General features: G+C 42.7%; 1 protein-coding gene across 2 annotated transcripts in view; it reads right to left on the reverse strand.

The window, feature by feature from the left end:
• LOC104032213 (SET-binding protein) overlaps positions 1 to 22,711 on the reverse strand; it is a 244,701-nt gene that overhangs the window by 4,861 nt on the left and 217,129 nt on the right. The window contains exon 4 of one of the 2 annotated variants that reach the window (XM_075726911.1): positions 1,294 to 1,461. The exons of the other annotated variant lie outside the window; for it this stretch is intronic. Coding sequence (XP_075583026.1) covers positions 1,294 to 1,461 — 168 coding nt within the window. The remainder of the gene's footprint in view (positions 1 to 1,293; positions 1,462 to 22,711) is intronic. 2 annotated transcript variants of the gene reach the window in all.

Consider the following 22,711-nt stretch of genomic DNA (forward strand, 5'->3'; position numbering starts at 1 on the left):
CGAGGCCACTTGCAAGAGCATGGCACAGAAAAGACTGTTTGCTCAACAGCTGGGCTCAGTTTGTCGACTTGGTTTGAATGGAGCAATTTTCAAAGAGCTCCCTATTAATTACAGGAAACCCATAGCACTGTCCTGTTTTCCCATTAACACAGTTTCTTTCAGTCTTCAACTAAATTATTTCAACATCTGGGCTACAGATAAACCAACAATTTAATTAGACTTCTGAAAATGGAAAGAATGAACTATGCAGTCAAGCATACACTTTCATCTTGAAACTGATCATAAAATATTTGTGTGCTTTCATTCTCCACTGCATTAAAAATCTGTCCTTAGTTTATATATAAGAAAGTATTAAAGACTAAACAGAGAATCCTGATTTTTTAGTATAAAAATTTATCTTTATAGAGGCTACTTTACAGCATGGATCCCTTGTTTTCACTATTTATTCAGGAAATGAGAGGAAAATCAAAAGGAGTGCACTGAAACAGCACTTTCAGTTGCATAATTAAATATGTAATCATTCCATAACTCAGTGATACAAAGACATTTTTTGCGAATGTGGAATCAAAGGTTTGACAAGACTATGAAACTCCTAATGGATGCATATAGGGTAATGTACTGTGGGTTCCCCATTCACTGGAAATTAAGACACAGTGCAAGATTAACTTCTCTATCCATGCCCAAGAAAAGGCATGACGATGCCTGAATCACTTGGCTCAATTTCTGACTGTATAAAGCTACCACCTTTCTGATCTGATTCAAAATAGAAGCACAAAATATAAGTTGATTGAAAAACATGCTATTCTGACTTATTTATTCTGATACATTTTAAATCACTGTTCATTGCCCCAGACAATTTCACATTTGCAAGGCAGAATATTATGCTAAAATCACTGAAGTATGCAGAAAGAAATCTCAGATGTTCCTTAGCTATTCACTGTGTATTCGGCATGTTCGTACTACAGGGATGGAAACATTCAAATAAATGAACAACGGGGCTGAGAAAGGAACCCAAGAGTCTTGCTTCAGAGTCCCCTGATAGACCATTCGGGCTGGTGCTACTTGTGTCCTCATTATCGCACAAGTGATGGTATGTGAATAAAATAGATTTCATATGCCAAGATATGATCATGCCAAGAAAGCGTTAGAAAAATTACAGGCTGATTATCACATTAGATATGCACATTTGCAGCTACTTCTCCAATCAGGAGGAACAGTACACGTACATATTTTTCAGTGCCAGGAGGAAGAAGATGTGGAAGAAATAGAGGGGATGGAGGGAAACACCATTACCTGCTTCAGATGTTGCTGATGATGAAGGTAGGAGAGATAATACTGGAGTCGGCATTGCAACACTGTCAACAGCTGCTGGTTTCCTTCTGGTCATCATGTTACAGGCAGAACTTTCCATTTTACTATGAAGTGAAGTCTGGTCTGCTTTTAAGTGGGGACCTACAATTCCTGGGGAAGGAAACAAAATTTGGATGAATATTGATAAAGCAACCTGTCTGGGGAATATTTGGAAAAGAGTAGTCGGTTGCTGTCCTTGCTACCCCGATATATTTCCGCACTTTCCTGTGTATGTGTTTGTAATATGGTCTCGATACTAGCAAGGATCATGATTGTTTTATTATTTTTATAATTTTGCTTCAGGACGTACCATCATTGATGTCTATAAACAATGATAAACTAACATATAATTCCACATTACTACTTTTTATTCTCCAAGCAAAACCATACTCTGATATATGTATAAAGACAGACATGCTTTATATCTGTATTTAGTGGGATTGTCTATTTGTCATCCTCTGGGTAGCATGTTCTCCATACTCACACACTTCTCTTCTATAATGACTTGACTCAGGCTCATCTGAGTAAGGAGCAGGCATCAGAAACAGCTTCAGCATGTAATTCCCTCTCTAAAGTACATTACACTTATTTTTTAGGAATCCCCGTCCTAATGAAAATTTACCTTAAAACTCATTAAAGAGCTTGGAGTTTAAAAAAAAGAGCAATTTGTCATACATTTTTCTACCTAGGGATTACAATGCAGAAGAAATGAGTGGTAGAAATATACCAAAGAGGTCAAATATTCCAGAAAAATTAAACTTAGGCACTCAAGGCTGGTAGATTCCTCCTTTAACAATGTTTCTCAAAATCTCTTATGGTTTGAAGCCATTTTGTTTGCTTATAAATGTGTCAAATTTAAACTGCTGGGATTGAAATTTTACATATTAGATATCTGCCTAATACACCTGAATGTGTATCCACCCATTTATATGTAATATTTCTGTGACTTCATGTATATGTATACATATTACATATATATGTATAAGTATATGAATTTTCCAAGCAGAACAGCAGCTAAAATGGCTCAGTCACTTTTTACAATAAGACTGGGAGGTCTTTTGCCCATTTTAGAAAACTCTTAGCAGTTGCTGCGTTGTAAAAATCCAGTAGCCCTGCTCTCATGAGACCAGAGCAAAAGTCTGCTAGCGTGAGGGCTCTGTGTTGTGTCTTTGCCAATTTATGAAAACTTCTCCCAGTCTCTGTGATGCTGGGTTTCAACATATCCAGGACAATCATTCATTTTTCAGAGGTAATCCTTCATAAATTCCTTCTCTTCAAATCTCAACTTGCACATGGGCCTCAGATAAAATGCATCAGATTCTGGCAATTGAATTACATGAAGATTCAAAAGTCACCGAGCAGCTGAGCTTGGAAGGCTTCTCTTGAGATCACTTAGTCCAGCCCACCCTGCTCAAGCAGGGTCAGCTCGAGCAGGTTGCCCTGGACTATGTCTGGTCGGGTTTTGAATATCTCCAAGGAGGGAGACTCTACAGCCTCTCTGGGTGACTTGTTCAAGTGCTCAGTCATCCTGACAGTAAAAATGTGTTTTATGATGTTCAGCCATAGAATCACAGAATCACAGAATGCTTTGGGTTGGAAGGGACCTTTAGAGCCCACCCAGCCCAACCCCTGCAGTGAGCAGGGACAGCTTTAACCACATCAGGGTGCTCAGAGCCTCATCCAACCTGGCCTGGGATGTTTCCAGGGATGGGGCATCTACCACCTCTCTGGGCAACCTGTGCCAGTGCTTCACCACCCTCACTGTAAAAAATTTCTTTCTTATGTCAAGTCTAAATCCCTTCTTCTTTAGTTTAAATCCATTATTCCTTGTCCTGTCACAACAGGCCTTGTTAAAAAGATTCTCCCCATCTTTCCTGTAGGCCCCCTTTAAGTACTGGAAGGTCGCAATAAGGTGTCCTCGTAGCCTTTTCTTCTCTGGGCTGAACAATCCCAACTCTCTCAGCCTGGCCTCATAGGAGAGATGTTCCAGCCCTCGGATCATTTTGGTGGGCCTCTTCTGGACCCGCTCCAACAGGTCCATGTCCTTCTTGTGCTGAGGGCCCCAGAGCTGGACGCAGTTCTCCAGATGAGGTCTTACCAGAGCAGAGAGACAGAATCACCTCCCTTGACCCACACAACCTTCTGTGTTTCATTTTGTGCCCACTGCCTCTTGTCCTGTCACTGGGCACCACTGAGAAGAGCCTAGCTCCATCTTCTTTACTCTTCCCCATCAGACATTTGTACACATGGATAAGATCCCCATAAGCGTTCACTTCTTCAGGCTGAACAGTCCCAGCTGTCTCAGCCTTTCCTCATAGGAGAGATGCTCCAGACCCTCAGTCATCTTTGTGTCCTTTCATTGGACTCTCTCACATATGTCCATGTCTCTGTTGTATTGAAGAGCCCAGAACTGGACATAGTACTCCATGTGTGGCCTCACCAGTGCTAAATACATGGGAAAGATCACCTCCCTCAATCTGGTGGCAATGCTTCTCCTAATGCAGCCCAGGAAGCTGTTGACTGCCTTTGCTGCAAGGGCACATTGCTGGATCATGGTCAACTTGGTGTCCACCGGGACCCCCAGGGCATTTTCTGCCAAGCTGCTTTCCAGCTGGTCAGCCCCCAGCAGGGACCGATGTATGGGGTTATTCCTCCCCAGGTGCAGGACTTTGCACTTGTTGTTGAACTTCATGAGGTTCCTGTCAGCCCATTTCTCCAGCCTGTCGAGGTCCCTCTGGATGACAGCATGACCTTCTGGGTTTTCAACCACTCCTCCCAGTTTCCTGTCTTCTCCAAATTTGCTGAAGGTGCGCTCTACCTCGTCACCCAGGTCATTAATTAACATGTTAAATAGTTTTGGCCCCAGTATCAACACCTTGGGTGCACCACTAGTGACTGGCCTCTAGCTGGACTTTGTGCCACTGATTAGAACCCTTTAAGACCGGTAGTTCAGCCAGTTTTCAGTCCATCTCAGTGTACATTTATCTAGTCTAAATTTCATCAGTTTGTCTATAAGAAGGTTATAGGACACAGTGTTAAAAGTCTTGCTGAAGTCGAGATAAGCAACATCAGGTTGATCAGGCATGATTTTCCCTTCCTAAATCTATGCTGACTACTCCAGATCACCTTCTTGACCTTCAAATATTTGGAAATGCTTTCCAGAATTATTTCCTCCATCACCTTCCCAGGGATTAAGATGAGGCTGGCCAGCCTGTTGCTCCCTGGGTCTTTCATCTTGCCGTTACTGGACTGACATTTGCTCTCTTTTAGTCCTTGGGATCCTATCCCGGTCACCATGACCCCTCAAAAAGAATCAAGAGTGACCTCATAATGACATCAGCCAGCTCCCTCAGCACTTTTGAGTGCATCCTATCAAGTCCCATGGACTTATGTATGTTCAGTTTTTTTAACTGTTCCCTAACCAGATCCTCCTCCACCAAGAGGAGGTTGCCTTCACCTTGCCTCACCAGTCGCAGGCGCCTGGGATTCCTGAAGGCCAGTCTTACCAGTAAAGATCAAGGCAAAGAAGACAATGAATACCTTGGTCTTTTGCCACCAGAGTCCATGCTGCATTCAGCAGTGGGCCCATATTTTCTCTAGCCTTTTTTTGATGCTTATGTACCGGTAAAAACATTTCTTGCCCTTCTGCCCTTGCTAGATTCAACTCCAGATAGGCTTTGGCTTCCTAAGCCCAGCCCTGAGTGCTTAGACATTGTCTCTATAGTTCTCTGGGTCACCTGTTCCTGCTTCCACCTCTTTTTTGCTTCCTTTTTATGTCTGACATTACTCAGGAACTTCGTGGTCATTCATGCAAGTCTCCTGCCACCTTTGCTTGATTTGATGTGCCACTCAGATTTTTTTTGGCATGTCTCCACAATTTCCCTGATCCAAGCCTCAAGCTAGCAGCAAACCTCCCTGGACAGCAAGTCAGGTCAGCAGATGGGGGCCTTTGTCCCCTGCAGCAGCGAGTCCCCACTGCTATCCCTGGCTTCACATGGATAGCACCTGGTAGTTCCTCAAAGAGTTCCCACAAGTACCCTGGTACCTTTCCCAGAAGATCAAGAAGATCTCAAAGCCGAGCCAGAAACTGCTGCACAAACTTCTACATCTGTTGGCTGTGCTCAGCCTCTCCAGCTATCAACCAACATTTCCTTGTATTTGCAGCTTGGAGCCGCTATAAACAGTTGCTACCTTTGTCCCCTGCACATGAAATGTGAAATATCAGGACACCTATGGGTTGCCTCAGAAACTGTGGAAGAGACCTCCAGAAGACTCAGGCACAGAACTGTGGCTGGTGAGAGGAGTCTGTAGCTACAGGGGCTACAGAGTGGGCCGGTCGGAGATGGGAGTCCTGATGGACCTGTGATGTAGTATCAGCCTGGGACTTAACAGAGGAGAACAAATCTGAGTGCAGAAATAGTCAGGAGTGAGGCAGAATTACAGGTCATGGCTTGGTGGAGATATGCAGAGGAGTTTCTGCCTATTAGACCACACATCCTTCCAGAGCCTCAAATCAGGTATTAAGCATCTCAAATTGTATCCATTCAACTTCAATCTTTCTCTCCTCAGCTTCTCTATTGCAAATGAGAACAATAATATACCCCTCATCTCAAGAGCAGTGCTGCGAAAATAAAATTATCAACATTCATGAAACATTCATCTATTCATATCAAAGCTTAGAAATGTGGAATAAATGAGACATGATGTCACACACTGAAGAGCGAGAGGAAGATCCAACTACCAAATAGCTGTTCATTAGGTGAGCGCTATACATTGAATAAAGCAGTGTCCCATAGAATAACTGGGATATTTGACCGGGTAATTACGCCTATGGGATAACAGCGCTATGGAACTGTGCATATGCAAAACTGAGGTTTCACCACTCCATAGTGCTTGAGTTTGAGCCTTAGCGTTATTTATTCATGAATGTAGTTTGTGCGTAAGAAATGTGCATATGTGGGTGTATGTATCAACACACATACACGTATATGCATGTGCATATGGTACATAATAATGCTAACAACCTCATAAATTCAACATCTGGTTCTAATTAAACTGAAGGGCCTATATAAAGAGCCGTATGAAAACATGCAGCTGTGACCTGTTGACCTCTATTGATAAAAAAAAAGTCTCTGTGAAGCTGTGCTTCAACATATCAAGGGACAGTCATTCATTTTTTCAAAGGTAATCCCTCACAAACCACTTATCCTCTCAAATCTCTACCTGCACACAGTGTTTGCATTAGGGACCTTGATTTATGGATTCCCACTCCTTGGATGGAGAGGCCGACTTCCTGTTGCCGTGGTTACTTGGATCTTGGTTCAAGGTTAAACTACTCCCAAATCAAAATCAGTGGCAGGCACAGCATCTAACAGCCAGGTTATTGACTACCCTAGGATGCTTAAAGGTCAAAGACCAAAGTGCTGCTTACTGCCTTTGGGGTGAGTCAATATTTTCAATATTTTTATTCTGTTTCTTCTGAAGAAATAGTTGCTGCTCAATTACCACCTATCTGGTTTAGCAAGGTCATACAAATCATTGAGGAAAATCCTCCCCCTACAGAAGAGATACAAATGTAATGAATTACTTCAAAGTCTACATGGTCCAATTGCAGCTCATCACTGGTGAATCATGGGTTCAGCCATCTGTCTTTTGTTTTAGGCACTTGATTTCTTCAGCCTATATCACTCACCTTACTGAAATTCTCATCTAAACTGAGGAACAAGTGTAATTTATAGATCTGGAGCAGTCAATAAGGAAGAACCATCAGGTTTCTTTCACGGATACCAAAATGCAAAGAGAGACTCGGAGGCACACTGGAAACCCACGGAGGTGCAGTGATTTTCTCACTGTGATTCACACTGCAGTCGTGCGAAGTCTGCGCCTTGAGTGGATGGACCTGCTGATGCAGCATCATCGCCTGTCATTGGACTTTTTCTTCTCATTTGGGGTGCTCTGTTCAGAAGGCCTTATGTAAGAGAACCCCCCCAGTTCAACCCATCTTTGCATCAGGTGAAAATAAATCATCTGCAACGCCAGCAAAGGGGGCTCAGAGTTTAAAATTCACACACACACACATCCATGATTCCAGTGTATTTTACCCTTTGTTGCTGCTCCAGAGAGAGAACGAGATGATGTATACAGGTGGCCTGATTCAGACCTTATTTATCGCCTGTCTGTTGATCTTTGTGCATTTCCTTCAAATTAGAGCCTGCTTCATCCCATGAAATACCCATAACTTAACTTTCCTGAGTCCAACTGATAGCACAGACAACACTGCGTGCACATGCAAGTGAGCAACGGGTGGCAAAGCGGGGAGGAAATCAATCATTAGTTGTTTAATGAGAAAGGGAAAAGGGAAAGGACAGCTTCGAAAGCAAGGGCAGACATGAAGGAGGTTATCAAGAACCTAAAACAATGATGGCATGATTATAAATAAATAATCGTAATGATCATAAGGAAAAGGGTGAATCGGGAGAAGCACTATTCTAGTTCAGGGCAGGCTGGCAGAAAGCCTGCGTGCAGAACACAATACTCATGTGAAACTGCCCTTTTTCTTAAAGATTTATGGGTCCCCTGCTACTTTGGATAAAAAACTGGCATTCTTCATTCACTGGCTAAGCAACTTATGAGCTCTGACTGATAATTAATACATTAATTTTAAAGGCCTAGTCATTATTGTTGTTGTTATTAAGTACTTATGTTGCAAGTAATGTGGTCTAGCTCCATTGTGCTAGGCTCTGTACAAACGGATTAATTAACTATCCTTGCTTTACTGTTAAATCATGCTCACGCTGCTTGTTGCATTCATCTGTTTTCTCTCATCTTGTACTTATATAGAGAGGTTCTTGGACAGCATCCACCTTTTCTTTTTTAGTTCGTGTACGGAATCTAGCACAATGTGCACCCAGGCTGGAACTCTGAGTGCCAGTTCAAAAGAGATAATAAATGTTAATTTGCCATTGGAAAACAGAGAAAATCAGCTGATAAAAATTGATCTCAGTGAAGCTTCTGCTGGGGAAGATTTTTCTTTAGAGAGTTCATTGCATTGGATTTCATGCTCCCCACGGATTTCTGGAAATCCACAGCTGTACTTAAATTGTTTGTGCATCTGACCAGTGTTATCAGAAAACTCCTACAGATGATTTTTCTCCCAGTGTCTTTGCACAGTGTAGCTATGCAATGCAGCTGTGCAGGAATGCACAGCTAAACACTAACTTAGTCATAGTATTTGCATTTTGATAACTCCTCTGTTTTGAATAAAGAACCAGAAGAAAACTCATATCTGTGTGAATCTTTTCTTAAGGCTGATTTGAAATAAATCAGTCAAAAGTTTGGCATTGCATCATATTCCAGAAGGGAGAACTGAATTACTATGTGATAAATGTAGTTAAGGAAAGTAATTATTCTTCTTAAAGTAATATTATTACCTTTCTAACTTAAGGAATTCATTTCCCTGGCTTCTATTTGACGTGTATTATCATTTAAAAATAACTGTACTTTCAATGTACAGCACTGCTTTATGGCTTTAGGTCCTTTTATCTTCCTCCCTTTTCCACCACCACATTAGAAACTTCAAATTCCACCTCTTCTATGAGGGATTTTCTATTCTGCAGGATGTGTCCCCCTGAATAAAACCAAGTTCCTGTAGAATAAAAAAAAAAAAAAATTACTCTCATTGCCAACAGGCAAAAATTTAAGACACGGAGACTGCTTTATTTCATTCCAGCTATTTTCCTACTTTTTTTTTTTTTTTTTAAATCAGGATAGCTTTAGAGAAAGAAAGAGGGAGATGGAGAAAGCCATCATTAGATAGATCTTCTGATCTTTATCTGCAGTAGCACAGTCAGAAGAGCTAATGCTATGATGATAGCTTTGAAATCTCTTAGGAATTGGATAAAGAGAAGCAATAGTGATGAACTCCCAGCTAATAAACACAGAGTGCTTATTTCTGCAGAATGATCAATTTCCAGATGTCCTGAGGCTTGTCTGATACAGTTGATTTACTCATTCTCCCTCACTTCACTAATAAAGCTCAAGTCCAACATCAGATTAGAGAAGAGCCAGATTTCTTAAAGGGGCAGGAGGAGGGCTGGCACCATGGCACGCAAATGCTGGGAGACATACTAATCTTTCTGCCTCCTCCTATAACCAACAAGCTGTCTTAAACAGCTGCCTTCCTCTACTGAAATCATACGCTTTATCCGCTTTGGGTTAGTACAGTAATACAGACAATTAATTTGTTATCTTGTTAGTGGAAATTTAATGCAATGATCTAAAAGAACTCTTACATATTGTGATAAACTTTAGTGCCTCCAGGGCGCTTCTCTTCCATAGGACTCATTTCACATCCCATCCATTATGTAAATGAGATGTGGAAATAGTTTAGTTCCCCTAATGTATCTGTACACTGATGGATTGCATAAAGTCAGCCCTACTGAAACTAATGAGGTTAAATGCATCTTGCCATTCCTTTCTACTTGGGTGAATCTCTGCGCCTGAGTTCAAGAAACGCCATGCAAGTCTTCCTCTTTGCTTCTTTATGAAGATAATTGTGTTTCCTGACAGGGAGCATAGTGGCAACTGCTGCATACCTGAAGCCTTGCAAGGCATTATTTAAGCTAGCAGAGCAGCTGCTGTTGCTATATACAGCTGTGGGGTTGTCTACAGAGGCTTCAGATCATCTTCCACTTTTGGGAGGTAGGTCCCAGGACTGCGTAGAGCTGCAGGATGCAGGAATCTGCAGCCTACAATGACATGCAATGGTTGAAAACAACATAGCTGTTAGCGTTATCCATGCAAGAACTCAGCCTGAAGAGGAAAGGGTAAGGAAGCATTATTTTGCTCATCACCAGGATGAGTCTCAAATTCCCATTGCCCCTCCAGCTAAGAGGATGATCAGCTGCAATCTGATTCAAAAGGCCAATCTTCTGCCTGTTTCAAGCTCATATTTGAAGCGGAGTAGACTTCCTAGGAGATGGAGTCTTGAGCCTTGCCTTTTAGTTTTGTTTGGAATTGCTTTTTCCTGTGCTGTTAAAGGAGGAATCATGAATCCTCCATCTCATTCCCTTCCCTCCTCCTCTGCACATTGCCAGCATGAAAATGGAGGGGGCCTGAGTCAGGAGGCTGAGGAATAAAGGATGTACAGCCTCGGTCATGGAAGATGAAGTGATGTGTGTCTGGAAGTTCAGTCTTCCATGTACTCAAAGATGAAAATGGATTTAATGGAGCTGGTGGAAGCAGTTCATATTCCAGGACAGTATGGGACAATAACCCAAGGAAGCTGTTAAGTGTGCCCATACCCAGTCTCCTCTAGACACCTGCATGCCCTTCCCAGCTTCCACAACCCTTCAGAGTAGAACTGGGATTTGAAAATGTCATGGAAGAAACCACCAAATTCTATCATGCCAGGAAGTGATGAGCACGTGAAATGAGGATTTCCACTAGGACTTGGATCAAAGTAAAAGAACATGTTAGTTCAGGTGCAGGTGACAGCAATCAATACATTTAATGAGAGAAAAACCTGAGGGTTTTTCAGGCCTAATTAGGAGTCAAAGTCCCAGGATTTAAGCTAAAGGGGCTTGCTAATGGGTTCAGAGTCAAAGGTTTTTCCTGCCCAGAGCCTGAAACTTTTAGTTGAGCAGAAAGATACAGTTTACAGTTGCTGGAGACTGACAGAATCAAGAGAGACAGAGACCGATGGTGTCAGAGAAATGAAATTTGCCATGAAATATCTCAGGGAATGAATCATTTAATACATGGTGATGAAGAACTAAAATCTCTTGCGGAGAAGGAAGGAGAAAAATTAAAATATTCGAAAGAAGTAAAAGGAAAAAGAATTGTTCGAGAGAGGATGGTTAGGTGGAAGAGTGAGCTAAAGGACTCTTTTTTAAGGCATAAAAAGCCATTAGGTATGCTGAGGGGCAGAAATAAAAAGACCTGCAGCTAGGAGCAAGGAACTACCTAGAGATGAGTAGTCACGTTGAGATGAGCTTTCATAGTGGATGAGGATATGCTCACTGTGGAGGAAGGAAATGGAAGATAGGATTTCTTTTTCAAGAACACAGCTGAGGAAAGACAGATGGGGGAATTTCAGTCTGTAAATAATGAGAAAAGTCAAGGGTGGTGTTTTGAGTTGTTGTTTTTCTTAACAACAGGGATGATCATTTTTAAATGTGGCAGATAGAGCTGATATCCCCTAGGCAAATGGAGTTGGGAGCAGTTTGTATTTATCACAGATTAAATGGGACACTGACAGCTTTGGTAGGAGAATGCTGGCATGAAGCATGGGCAGAAGAGTCAAGTTGCTGGTGGGGGAAGGACGAATGAGGCACAAGGGCTGGGCTGGTGTAATGAAGGACTCATTTTTCAGGCACATCCAGCGTACAAAGAGTGATGAAATCTAAGAGAAGTTAGCAAAATAATTAGCAAAAATCTTGCTGAACAAGTTCGACTAAGAGACCTCCACTGAGGAAAAAACAGCACAATGTTCCTCCAGAAACGATAAGGCTCCATTCTCCCTGTGTATGCATTCAGCAAAAGACAGTATCTGTATGATGTACAAATTCAGCTGATTTTTTTTTTTCTTTCTAACTGAAATGTAATATTTGCATTACACCAGTTTAAGTAGTCCTGTGGTGATGTCTAGATTACTAGAAAAGTAAACAGTAGAGGGATGTTGCTCGAACCCAGCTGCCCATAGTGTTACACAAAAGGGAAGCAGAAGAACCAGGTGCGCTCCTCCGCCATCTAACTCAGCCCAGCAAAATCTGAACTGTTCCCCAGAGGGGTCCGCACCTTTCTAATCACTGCAGCCGCAAGCGAAGGCGGCTGTGCCATGGTGGTAGCACTCGGCGGCAGGTGCAACGAGGATGGGTTGAAAACCACAGAGCTGATAAGAGCATCCAAGAGTGCTGACTTCCAAGTTAGCGTTCTCCCTACTGGGCAGCCTAGTCATTTCATTTTTCTTCTTTATCTGTAATAAGCTATGCCCCAGTCCATACAGTGAGAAATACTCCGAGTATGACATTCATTTGAAGTAAAATCTCAGACTTAATAGAAGTCCCCATATACCCTGCAATCTAGGAGACTGTAATGGAGGAGTTTTTACTTTTAGAAGGTTTTGTGCTGGCTTTGTTTTAATATCTGAGTCCATTCATCCCACTTTAATGCTGATTTATCACTAAAATGAGTGCTTGCGTTATCAGCACCAGAGATGAAAAATAATGCACACTGGGAGTGCATGTATCATTCTTCTCTCTCCTTTTCTGTATTTCAGATCTATAGATATAGGGTATTTTTTTACCTTTCATTTTGAAAACCACAGTAATTGACTGTAATATGAAAACTGAAATCTATTTAAAGAGAGGCATAGGTAAGATCGTAAGTGTTATTGCCAATTAACCTCAGCAACGAAGAAGTTTAATAGTTAGCTAGCATTATGGTATATAGGACTTTAACTGTTGCCCTATTCTAATGGCATTCTGCAAACAACTAAAATATTTGAAAATGGTCAAATAGAGCACAATGTCTGGCTTTATTTTAACAGCTCAGGGTTACTAGGAATGGAGAAAAGCCAAACAGACAGATCTAGAATTCAGGGTTTTTCCTGAAGTTCACCCTTTCCCTTGCATGCTATTAAAAACCTCAGTGCTATGCCACCTCTCTGATATAAACTTTAGTGTAGAATCTTTGGATTTTACGTAGCTTTCAAAGGAAAATTCTGAAGGAAGTACTTCATTGAGAGTGGTTTTCATTAAAATTCTTGCTGGAGACTGCTTCCTATAACAGTGTAAGAAGGATGGCAGAGAGACCACATGTAATAAGGTCAGAGACTGCCTCTGTGGAGTATAGACACAAGAAGAGATCTGACTGATGAAGAAGAGGTTAAAGAGGTGAAGAGTGCAAAGTGAAATGAAATAGGGAAATAGATGGAAATAGGAGACAAAGAATAGATTGGAAAGACGCTGGAGGAGGGAAATCGCTTATTACAGAAATGTGTGAAAAGCAGATTGACAAGAACCAGAATAAAGAACATACTGGGAAAACCCTAAATGCACTTAACCGCCACATTTGGAGTTATGCTATCAACTTGAATGCTACACATCTATGCCTGAGCCACTCTAAATCTCCAGAGTGCTTTTCTGCACAGCTTTGGTGCAAGCCTGTTGTCACTTTTCACGTTTACTGGAGCCAAACCAGGATATTTTAGGCTCTTCAACCAATGAACTTCTCTCCTTTTAGCTTTATATGCTTATTTTATAGCACCAGGCAGAAAGGTGTATCAGGATAGGAATATGTTCCCTTTAAGCATCCAATCTGAGAGAGCGTCATGATGGAGCAAAGATGATACAAGCAGAGCATTTCTTAAATTTTTTAATTCTTCTTCTTGCTTTCCTGGGGTGGCAGAATTTTATTCTCCAAAAGGAAAGATTTACCAGTGGCTAAATCTGCTGAAATTCTGACCCTGACTGAGATATTGGTCAGGTCATCAAACTATGGAAACAACAATGAACTTCAGTAAACTGCCAAGCACAGGCTCTCCAACCTTTATACTTGAAATTAAGTTGATCCTTTATTTGCTCAGCACACCATGTCCCAGTACAGATTTACCTAAGGATAAGCCCCAGTTTCAGACAATAGTTTGCAAAAGCTGGCTTTGGAAATTTTGCAGAAAAACTTCTTGGGAGGAAGAAGTCTAAAAGGATTTTATTTAGCAGTTTGGGTGTGAAAATGCAGTCAGGCCTTGTTTCCTCCTACTGGAACAACTGCCCAGTAAACCAGCTCAATCAAATTCAATGTTTTGAATTTTATCTTAGAAAACAAATTGAAGGATTTGTACTGACGCCCTTCTGATGGTGTGGGCTTTTTAATAAGTAAGGGAATATGGGGTTCATCTCATCTAACTTTAGGTGGCCGCAGCCTGGTTGTCAACATGAGAGCTATGTGTCTAAGCTGCCATGACCGGTAACCGAGACCAAATTAATACGGTCAGAAAGTGGAGTGGGTCTTTCATCTGAAAAAGTGGGGTCTACTTCAGCACTTTCCAGGCTCCATTGGCTACACTTTCACTGACTATAATGAAAGCTGAGAAACCTAACTGACATAGAGACCTTATGCTGTAGACATCCAGATTTGGGCGAGAGGATCCATCCTCCCCCTGAAGCTCTGTGGCCAAATCACAATCTCTCCGGTTTAAATTCCTCCTACTCAAATGGAGAGGCTCAAATGTGGATGTTGCACCCCTGGGCCAGGAGTCTAAGCTCTATACAGGCACCTGGTTGTATTTGGAACATCTGAGGGAGGCTGGCAGATATGATAAAGGGCTTCAGACAAGACCTCTGCCCTTCTGCAAAAGCAGCTGGAAGCCAGGCAGGATATCCTAGGCATCTCAAATGACAGTTGACAACTACGTGTGGGCAAATGAGTCAAGGCCTGAGCCTTCATTTTCACTTGTTCCAGAGCCTCTTGTGGGTAGGGAAATATCTCATCATTGTAAATATCCCCTTGTCACCAATGAAGGAGCAGCACAAACATGTCCTGTCAACTCTTCCCTGAATGGGAAGCAAAATGGCTGCAATGCAAGGCATCAAAGTATACATGCAGTAAATTGAAAACTGTGGAGATTTCTCGTGATCCTTTAGGATGGATTTGTTACCCGGGAAGAAAATTAGAAATATTTTTTCTGTCCCATGACAAGGGTCTTTTGCCTGACATTATAAAGAAGTGAGTAGATTTTTTTTTTTTTCTTCCAGTAAACAAAGCATGAAAAATAAAAAAATAAAACATTAAAAAAAAAAAAATCCAACAACCTAGCAATTCAAAATTGCAGGTGAGAGAAAAACACAGGAACTTACAGGACACAGCTCTGTAATTGCCAGTATGTACAGAAGGAATCAATGGAATAAATATAGCCTATCCAATAGATACAAGAATAAGCCACCCCAAGTGCATCATTTGCTTCATCTGTGTCTGAAGCTAACTGAAGGCAAAGAGGGCAAAATGTCTCAGAATGATTAGACAACTAACTAAGCTTAACATTTCCTCTCCCCTCTTGTTTATCCATTCTTCATTGTTCATTTAGTGATGGGAAAAGGCTCTGGAAGCAAAACTGTCATGATGGCTTACACACATGTATCACTTAAACCCAGCTCAACCTCTCAAAAAAGCCTCTAAAGGCAGCCTAAGTTATGGTTAGGTCTTAAGCTGGGTTTCTCCACAGGAATTTCTCTCCTCCCCACAAACATAAGAGCTGTTTCATCTAGAGATGTGAATCCTCAGAGATGGGAAAAAACCCCCCACGAAACGCCAAAGACGCGTCAGTAAAATATCTTCATTGATGAAGATTAACTGTTTCAATGAAGAAAAAAAATGTTTAGTAACTGCTGGGCATTTCCAGGGCTTGCTGTGCTATTTCTGTATCGCTGTGCGGCTGTTTCTCATTCCAGGGGTTAAAGGAAAAAAAAAAAAAGTCTTCTGTTTTTTTAAATGATCTGGAACCACTTGGCATGTGACTTCTGAAGTGTTTAGCACAGTCTTACAAAAACGTCATGAAAATTTATCAGCCTAGACCCCAAATCTACTTGCCTGCCTTGTATCATCAGTCATCATGCTAATGAAAATACTAATGACATTTCAATTGCGTTTCAAGAGAAATGAGCTGTTTCAACCGAACAGGAATTAGAAAAAAAAATTAAATTTTTGCACAAAGAGTATATCACTCTCCTTTTTTATTATTATTAATTAGATCAAGTGTTTGGCTTCAATGAAGGCTGGGGTGCCACTGTATGAGTCACAGTAGACATAAAAAGTGAGAAACAGGCCACATCACTAAACAGAGAAAGGAAACAAAAGAGGTAAGAACAAGAAATAGGACTGGAAACAGAAACACGCAAAACGTTTTCAAGTCACTCAATGAAGTCTAAGACATTTTAGGATTTCGGATGATCAACAGATAGAAGACGACATCTCCAGAGGTCAACTCACTCCACCCGGGCTAGATGTCTATGTTTGGGTACAATTAACTTCCCCTGGAGTTACCCATATGGGCTAGCTCAGACCCAGGCATCAAATTTTCAGAAGTCAAAGTATGGCCATATGAATCGTAGGCAAAGCATCTCCCCAGCACCTCGCAGCAGGTCAGCGAGAGATGCAGCTTGGCTCTCTTGTTCCCCAAGCCAATTCCCTATCGCAGCCACCATCTCAGGGTTATTGCTAGGATGGGTGCAAGTTGTGCATCTCCTCTGGAGCACAGGGGCTGGAAGAAGAGGTGGTTCAGCTCCCCAGGTGGCACCACATAGCCTGGCCTTGCCTTGTCAGGAAGAAGCTGGACAGAATGAAGATGACAGCAGATGAAGGTGTCAGTAGATGATGCTGATGACCAAGGGGTGGAAGCCTTGGCTTCACTGCACCAGTGCAACTTGCTCATGCGCAGTACCTGTTCCCTCCTGCAGCTCACGTTTTCCCTGGAGATCATACACATTCATCACATTGTCTTCACAGACTGGCAATGTCTAGTGCAAGTTTTGCCTGTTATGTTTCTCAGTTGCCGTCTTTACCTTAACCCACAAGTTTTTTTCACCTTATTTTCTCCCCCTGTCCTGCTGAAGAGTGGGAGTGAGGGAGCAGCTGGGTGGGTGTCTGGCAGCTGGCCAAGGTCAGCCCACAAGAGTAGGGGACAAGGAAGGGGCGCCCTTAGGGGGTCTTGTGGTGGATGCATGTGGGTGCCTCAGTCTTACAAAGGAGAAGCTGTGGCAAGAAGCGGGGACTGGTGTGGGACAGCGAGGAGGGTCACCTGGAGGCACAGTCCCCGCTGTGTGGTTTGGGAAAGCACCAGCACTAAAGTAGCTGCCTGCACCCACGGGTGAGCAGAATTGACAACCCAGGGGATGCTTGCCAGGTCTGATCCTAAGCCAAACATTGTACATTTTGGCAATTTTGGAAACTTTTCAGCAAAAAGATGAAGGGGGGTGGGGGCGGATTGCAATGACTTTCTGGAAAAAAAAAAAGAAAAACAAAAAAGTGACCCTGGAAAGCCACAACAGTTCCCATGTTCCAATCTGCTCCGCTACGAAACCAGAACAAATAGGCTGCGGCACGGTTTTAAGAGTCGATTATAAAACACCCCATCAGAACATAAACATCCCACATCGACAAAGTAATCTCTGTGGATCTCAGTGGGCCTGACCTGCTGCTGCCCTCTTCCTTGTATAGTCATGAATACAAATGCAAGGTGAATGCCGGCTGCCTTCTGATCTGGTGACATTTTACACCCATGTTACTGATGTCAACAACTGCATGAGGGAGCAGAGAATCAAACTCAGGATAACCGCTTGCAAAAAATAGAAGAGCAAGCTGAAGGCATGTTTCCAAGGAGTTTAGATATTTCAGATCTGACGCTTACACGGCTAAGTCGATCCCTTCTGCACTCCCACATTTACTTAGGGAAAAGCCTTGTACCTTACGTTGCACTATAATTCATCATTTGAGCAGACGCTGCCCTATCTCAACAGGAGAGCAGTTCTCCATTCCTGCCATCTCACTTTGTGAGTACTAAATCAGCGCAGAGAAATACCTCCCCAACAAAACTATTCAGAAATCTCTGGAGATCAAAGCCCGCAACTTTTGTCTCTGGTATGCAATGGGAGAAAAATTATGACTTGTGTCTCGTTCTGTTCAAACGGTCCTTTCTCTTTTTAAGCAAACAAACAAATAAACAGCAAATGCCCTATTCCCACCTGGCACTAGTGCAATGTTATGTTTGAGGCTTTAAAAGCGTAAAAGTCAAACCATTCAAAATGATGGGTCCCGTAGCAAATGTAACACGGTCCCAAGGGTACCTACGTAGTGTATGGTATTGCTGTACATGGTATTAACTTTTATGCCTTCGTCTATATATGCAGTGTGGCTCATTTATAGTTGCTCTGGGAACTACTATGTTTACATAAATTTTAATTTCCTGTCTTTTGTTTGTTGTCTTTATCATCTTTCTAAACCAAAATTTTCCTTGTGAGTTTTAGTGCTCAACCAATTATCTGCAGATGGAGGCACAGGAGAATTGACTTCCTCTGATTTTTCCATGTGGCCCTGGCAATATGCCTCCACTTCGGTTTGGACCCATCAGAAACTGCGGAGCTCCGGCAGTGGCACTGCATTTCTACCAGACCAGGCCTGTTCCCACGGGTCGTGGTGATTCTGGGCCGTTGTCTCCTGGGATCTGGCCAAAACCTTCCTGCTGAGTTGACACGGGACACATTTACTATATCATAACTCATTTTCCTGGTTTTGTTTTCCTTTTGAATGCAGGCAGCTTGTGAGTTGAATGAATCTGGTGGTTGACTTCACATAACCACACTTGAGTTATATGCCTTCGGATTTTGGTGTGAAAGCCCTTTGCCACCTGCTCTGATAACCAAAACAAGGTGTTTACAGCCGCTTGAAATACATCTTTTGTTCAAGCTTGCAAAACTAGTGCCTCGCTCAGCAGAGATCTGAGGGCACCTTGTTACACAAAATTACTATAAAAGATTGAAACCTTAGAAATGCCAGTTGCACGGAAAAAAAACCCATGATGGTCCAGCTACAGATTAATGCAGTGATCTTCATGAACTGTTAATTAAAATTCGGTGTTGACAGCACTAAGCCTTGCTACTATTTTTTAGGGAAACAAAGAATAACAGATAAAGCCAAATTATAATAGGTCGGTGCAGCAAATCCAAGAAAAATATGGCAGTTCTCGGCAGCTGTGATAGGAATCCTTCCTCTTCTTGAATAATAAAGGCTTTTGCTAATTTTAACCAGAGCCGAATCTGAAAAACCTGCAGTCGCGTGTGACTCAGAGAGCCCCAAGGGAACGGGAGGTGGGGGGAGATATGTGTGTGTGTGTATGTCTGTGTATATAATCTAACAGTGCCCAGAGCTTTCGAGATCCTGGACCACTTCAATCGCACAGGCCAGATTCATTAAAAACCCTGGCTACATTCCAGCAGTTAAAATTGAAGCAGCATATTTATTGCATTTTGCTCAAATAAATCTGAAAACGTGTGAATCATATTCCTCGGAGAGATGGGGAGAAGAAGTAAACAGTCTCGGGCTCGCGCTCAGGAGCGGGGTATTACGAAGAACAAAGATGCGGGAGGGTCAGCGTCGCAGGGCGCTGCAGGGTGCTTGTCGAGTCAGAGGGCTGGGGAGGCTGAGGGCTCCGCCGCCATTTTCTCCGCTGCTGCTATTCTGGCCTCAGATCGTCTGTTTAGTTTTTGCTATTTTATTTATACCCGTGCGCGCGCACACACACACGCGTGCGTCTATTTTAAAGAGCTCCTTAGCTTATGCAACTCCACTCTGCGGTTCTCTGTGGTTTTCCAGATGCTGTTCGTGATGCTGGCACCTCACCCCAATTGCAGCTGCATTCAGCTGGGATTCAATTACAGCCTGTCTTGCAAAGGCAGATTGGTTTTTCAAAGATAACATATTTTGGGGAGGGATTTTATTTTTTTTTCCTCCCAAAAAGCAATTTTTATTAAGAAAGGAGAGGCATGACTTGCAGCTTGATCTTGCCAGGTGCTCAATGCCTCCAGACAGGTCCTTAGCACCCTCGATATTGTTTCACTTCAGCACTTTGTACAGAGCACACAGCACCCTGCAGGGTTCAATTCTGCGAGATTAAAGTGCTGGCAGAGCAGGCTCCAAGCCTGCTACTCCTGCGGGGAAACTATCAGAAACGGTAGGTTGATAACCAGTTTTCTCACGACTGATTTTGCAAACAGTAATCAGCTTAAAATTAGCAAAGCTAATCATTGATTTTTTTTTTTGGGTTTTTTTTTTTTGACAGATTTTTTCGGGTAGATCGGTGTTGCAAAACCACGAGGTGATTGAATAGTCCTCCAAGGCTTTCTCTGCATTCTGAACCTTCTTCCTCGGGCAATGTGTAGCTGTCCCTGAGGCGATGCAGTGCAGACGAGTCCCATGGCTTGGCTGGGTGGGATGCAGGCAGCGTGGGAGGTGAAGGGGGGATGGACGCTGCTGCCCAGCCGCTCGATGCGGCTGCGCTATGGGCAGGACAGGAGGGAAAGGACAGGTTTGCAGGGCTGCAATGGGCTCGGAGAGACTGGTGTTGGGATTAAGAGCAGGTTCCATGAGCACAAGGGCTGGAGGGATGACAGGTTTTGAGCTTCCAGTCCTTGTTTTCACTTAATGACATTTTCCTATTCAATTATCGGTTGCACTAATGAATGCAAATTAACAATGTTATTGCTAACTTCCAGCTTTGGATGGTGCTCAAAGAGGCTGAACACAGTGCTAGGACTCGGGACACAGACACCGCCGCTTCTCAAGCATCTCGAGAAATCAAACAGAGCAAAGTCATACGTCACCTGTTCTTGATATTAGGCAACAAAATAAGCAGCCTGACTTTTGGGGATGCCAATTGCCCGCAGTGTCCGGTGAAATCCTCGGGAGCAGCTGATAGCAGGGACCTTGCCAACCCAGGTGACAAAATGTGGAGTTTGGGTGACTAATATTGGACAGCCACTTTGGCAAGCGCTGGTCTACACTCTCCTGCCTCAGTTTCCCCTATCTGTAACAGGAGCAGAACACTTCTTATGTCAGTTATGGGGCTGGCAAAAATAGTGGGTAACGTGAAGGTGAAAAACAATTGCTTGTGAAGAAGAAGCAGTGCTTATTAAATGATAGCATGCTGATGCTGTTTGCTCATTTTGGATCGGACAGGGAGACAATAATAGCCTTATTTATTATTTCTATACAGCTCTAACTTTCCTCAGTCCTTCTACATGTGATTTATTTGCATGCCATTAAATCCAACTGCCCTTTTCAGAGACTCACTGAAGTCCATTAGTTGCAGGGGAAGCAGCTTTAGCACAAAGAAAGAGAATGGATCTAGGAAATACAGCTGCATGGCTTTGATGGAGGAATGTCTTCAAATTAAGAAAGACCAAATAGGTAAGGCAGGCAGGACAGCGAGGAGACCAGTGCAGGCATGGTGCAGCAGCAGAGAGCCTCAGTATGTGTCCTCCTTGTGCCACGCAAGGGCTGATGGAGCACTGCACTTTTACAGGTCTCTTGCTGCCTGTTTGACGTATTTAGCTGCAGTGGGAAAGCTTGCAGAGGCCACGGAGAAACCACGCTCCGTTAAAAAGACGCAAGAGTGGCTTGCAGCAGAGAGCAGCTCAGCACAGCTTCTCCAAACCCAGCCGCGGAGTCCCTTCCACTGATGGGTGCCGTGGCTCTGGGCACAGGTAGTGAGATGAGAGGTGGAGCTGGGTTCTGCTTCGCAAAACTTTTGGAGTTTGGTTTTGAGAAACAGCATCCAGTGGTCAGATTGAGCTCCCTTTTAATCTGAGTCCTAGAGTTTAATAATAGCTTTGCATGTGCCTCATAGTGCCTTTGCTTGAGCAGTGCAAAGCATTTTTATATATATATTAACAAATGCAGCTACCCAGAACCCCTGCAGGTGAAAAACATGATCCCTATTTCTAGTGAGTGAAACCAAGCAATCCTATTGATTTTGTACCATGATTTCTCTTGAGTTTTAGTGGGGAGGCACACACTGTATCTAAAGGCAGACTTTCTGTATTATAACAGTAGTATCTGTATGGGCATTTGAGATAAAGACAGACCATCTAATTCCCCCCCAAATCTTTCCTTTTCTAATTAGTGAATGTGAAGACACAAAGAGTAATTGAAGGTCCATTCAATTGGTCCTAGGGGAGCATCGCCATCGTAGCAGGGGGAGGCTGACATGAGATGGTAGCACAGGGACTGCGGAATAAATGAGGGATTTGATCCACAGAGGAGAACACTGCAGACCTTTAGCATCCCTGGTGTTCATTCTACATAGTGTAAGGAACAGCCATTAATAATTATTTGAATGACCTGATCCTCAAGTACACCAAATAAAATATAGTGCAAGGGAGGAAAAGGGAAGATATTTACCCTTCCCATACTAGTCACCTAGAGTCTCTACCTCTCTGTTGCCTGTATCTGTATATCTCTACCTGCACATTGCTGATTACATGGCAGACTGCTAAATGTGTCTTGGTTGTTGCATGACTTTTGACATCAGAACGTCTAACTCAACAGTTTTGCTTTGTAAAAATACTATGAACAACAAAAAAACCCAACCCAAAGCATAGGGCATAAGTCCCTGCTTGTATTGACAGGGAGGAATTTAGAGTAGGTAAGGAAACATTGTCTAAATATTGGCCCATCTGAGTTCTGGAATTTGTTTAATAAAGACATTTTTCATGATGGCATGGTGCAGTGTCCACTAAAGCCTTGACTGGACTTCTATTGACTGCAGTGTGCTTTGGATTGGGCCTTAAATGAATAAAATAAAATAAAATAA

This window comes from Pelecanus crispus, chromosome Z (genome assembly GCF_030463565.1).
Source record: "Pelecanus crispus isolate bPelCri1 chromosome Z, bPelCri1.pri, whole genome shotgun sequence".
Taxonomy (NCBI): Eukaryota; Metazoa; Chordata; class Aves; order Pelecaniformes; family Pelecanidae; genus Pelecanus; species Pelecanus crispus.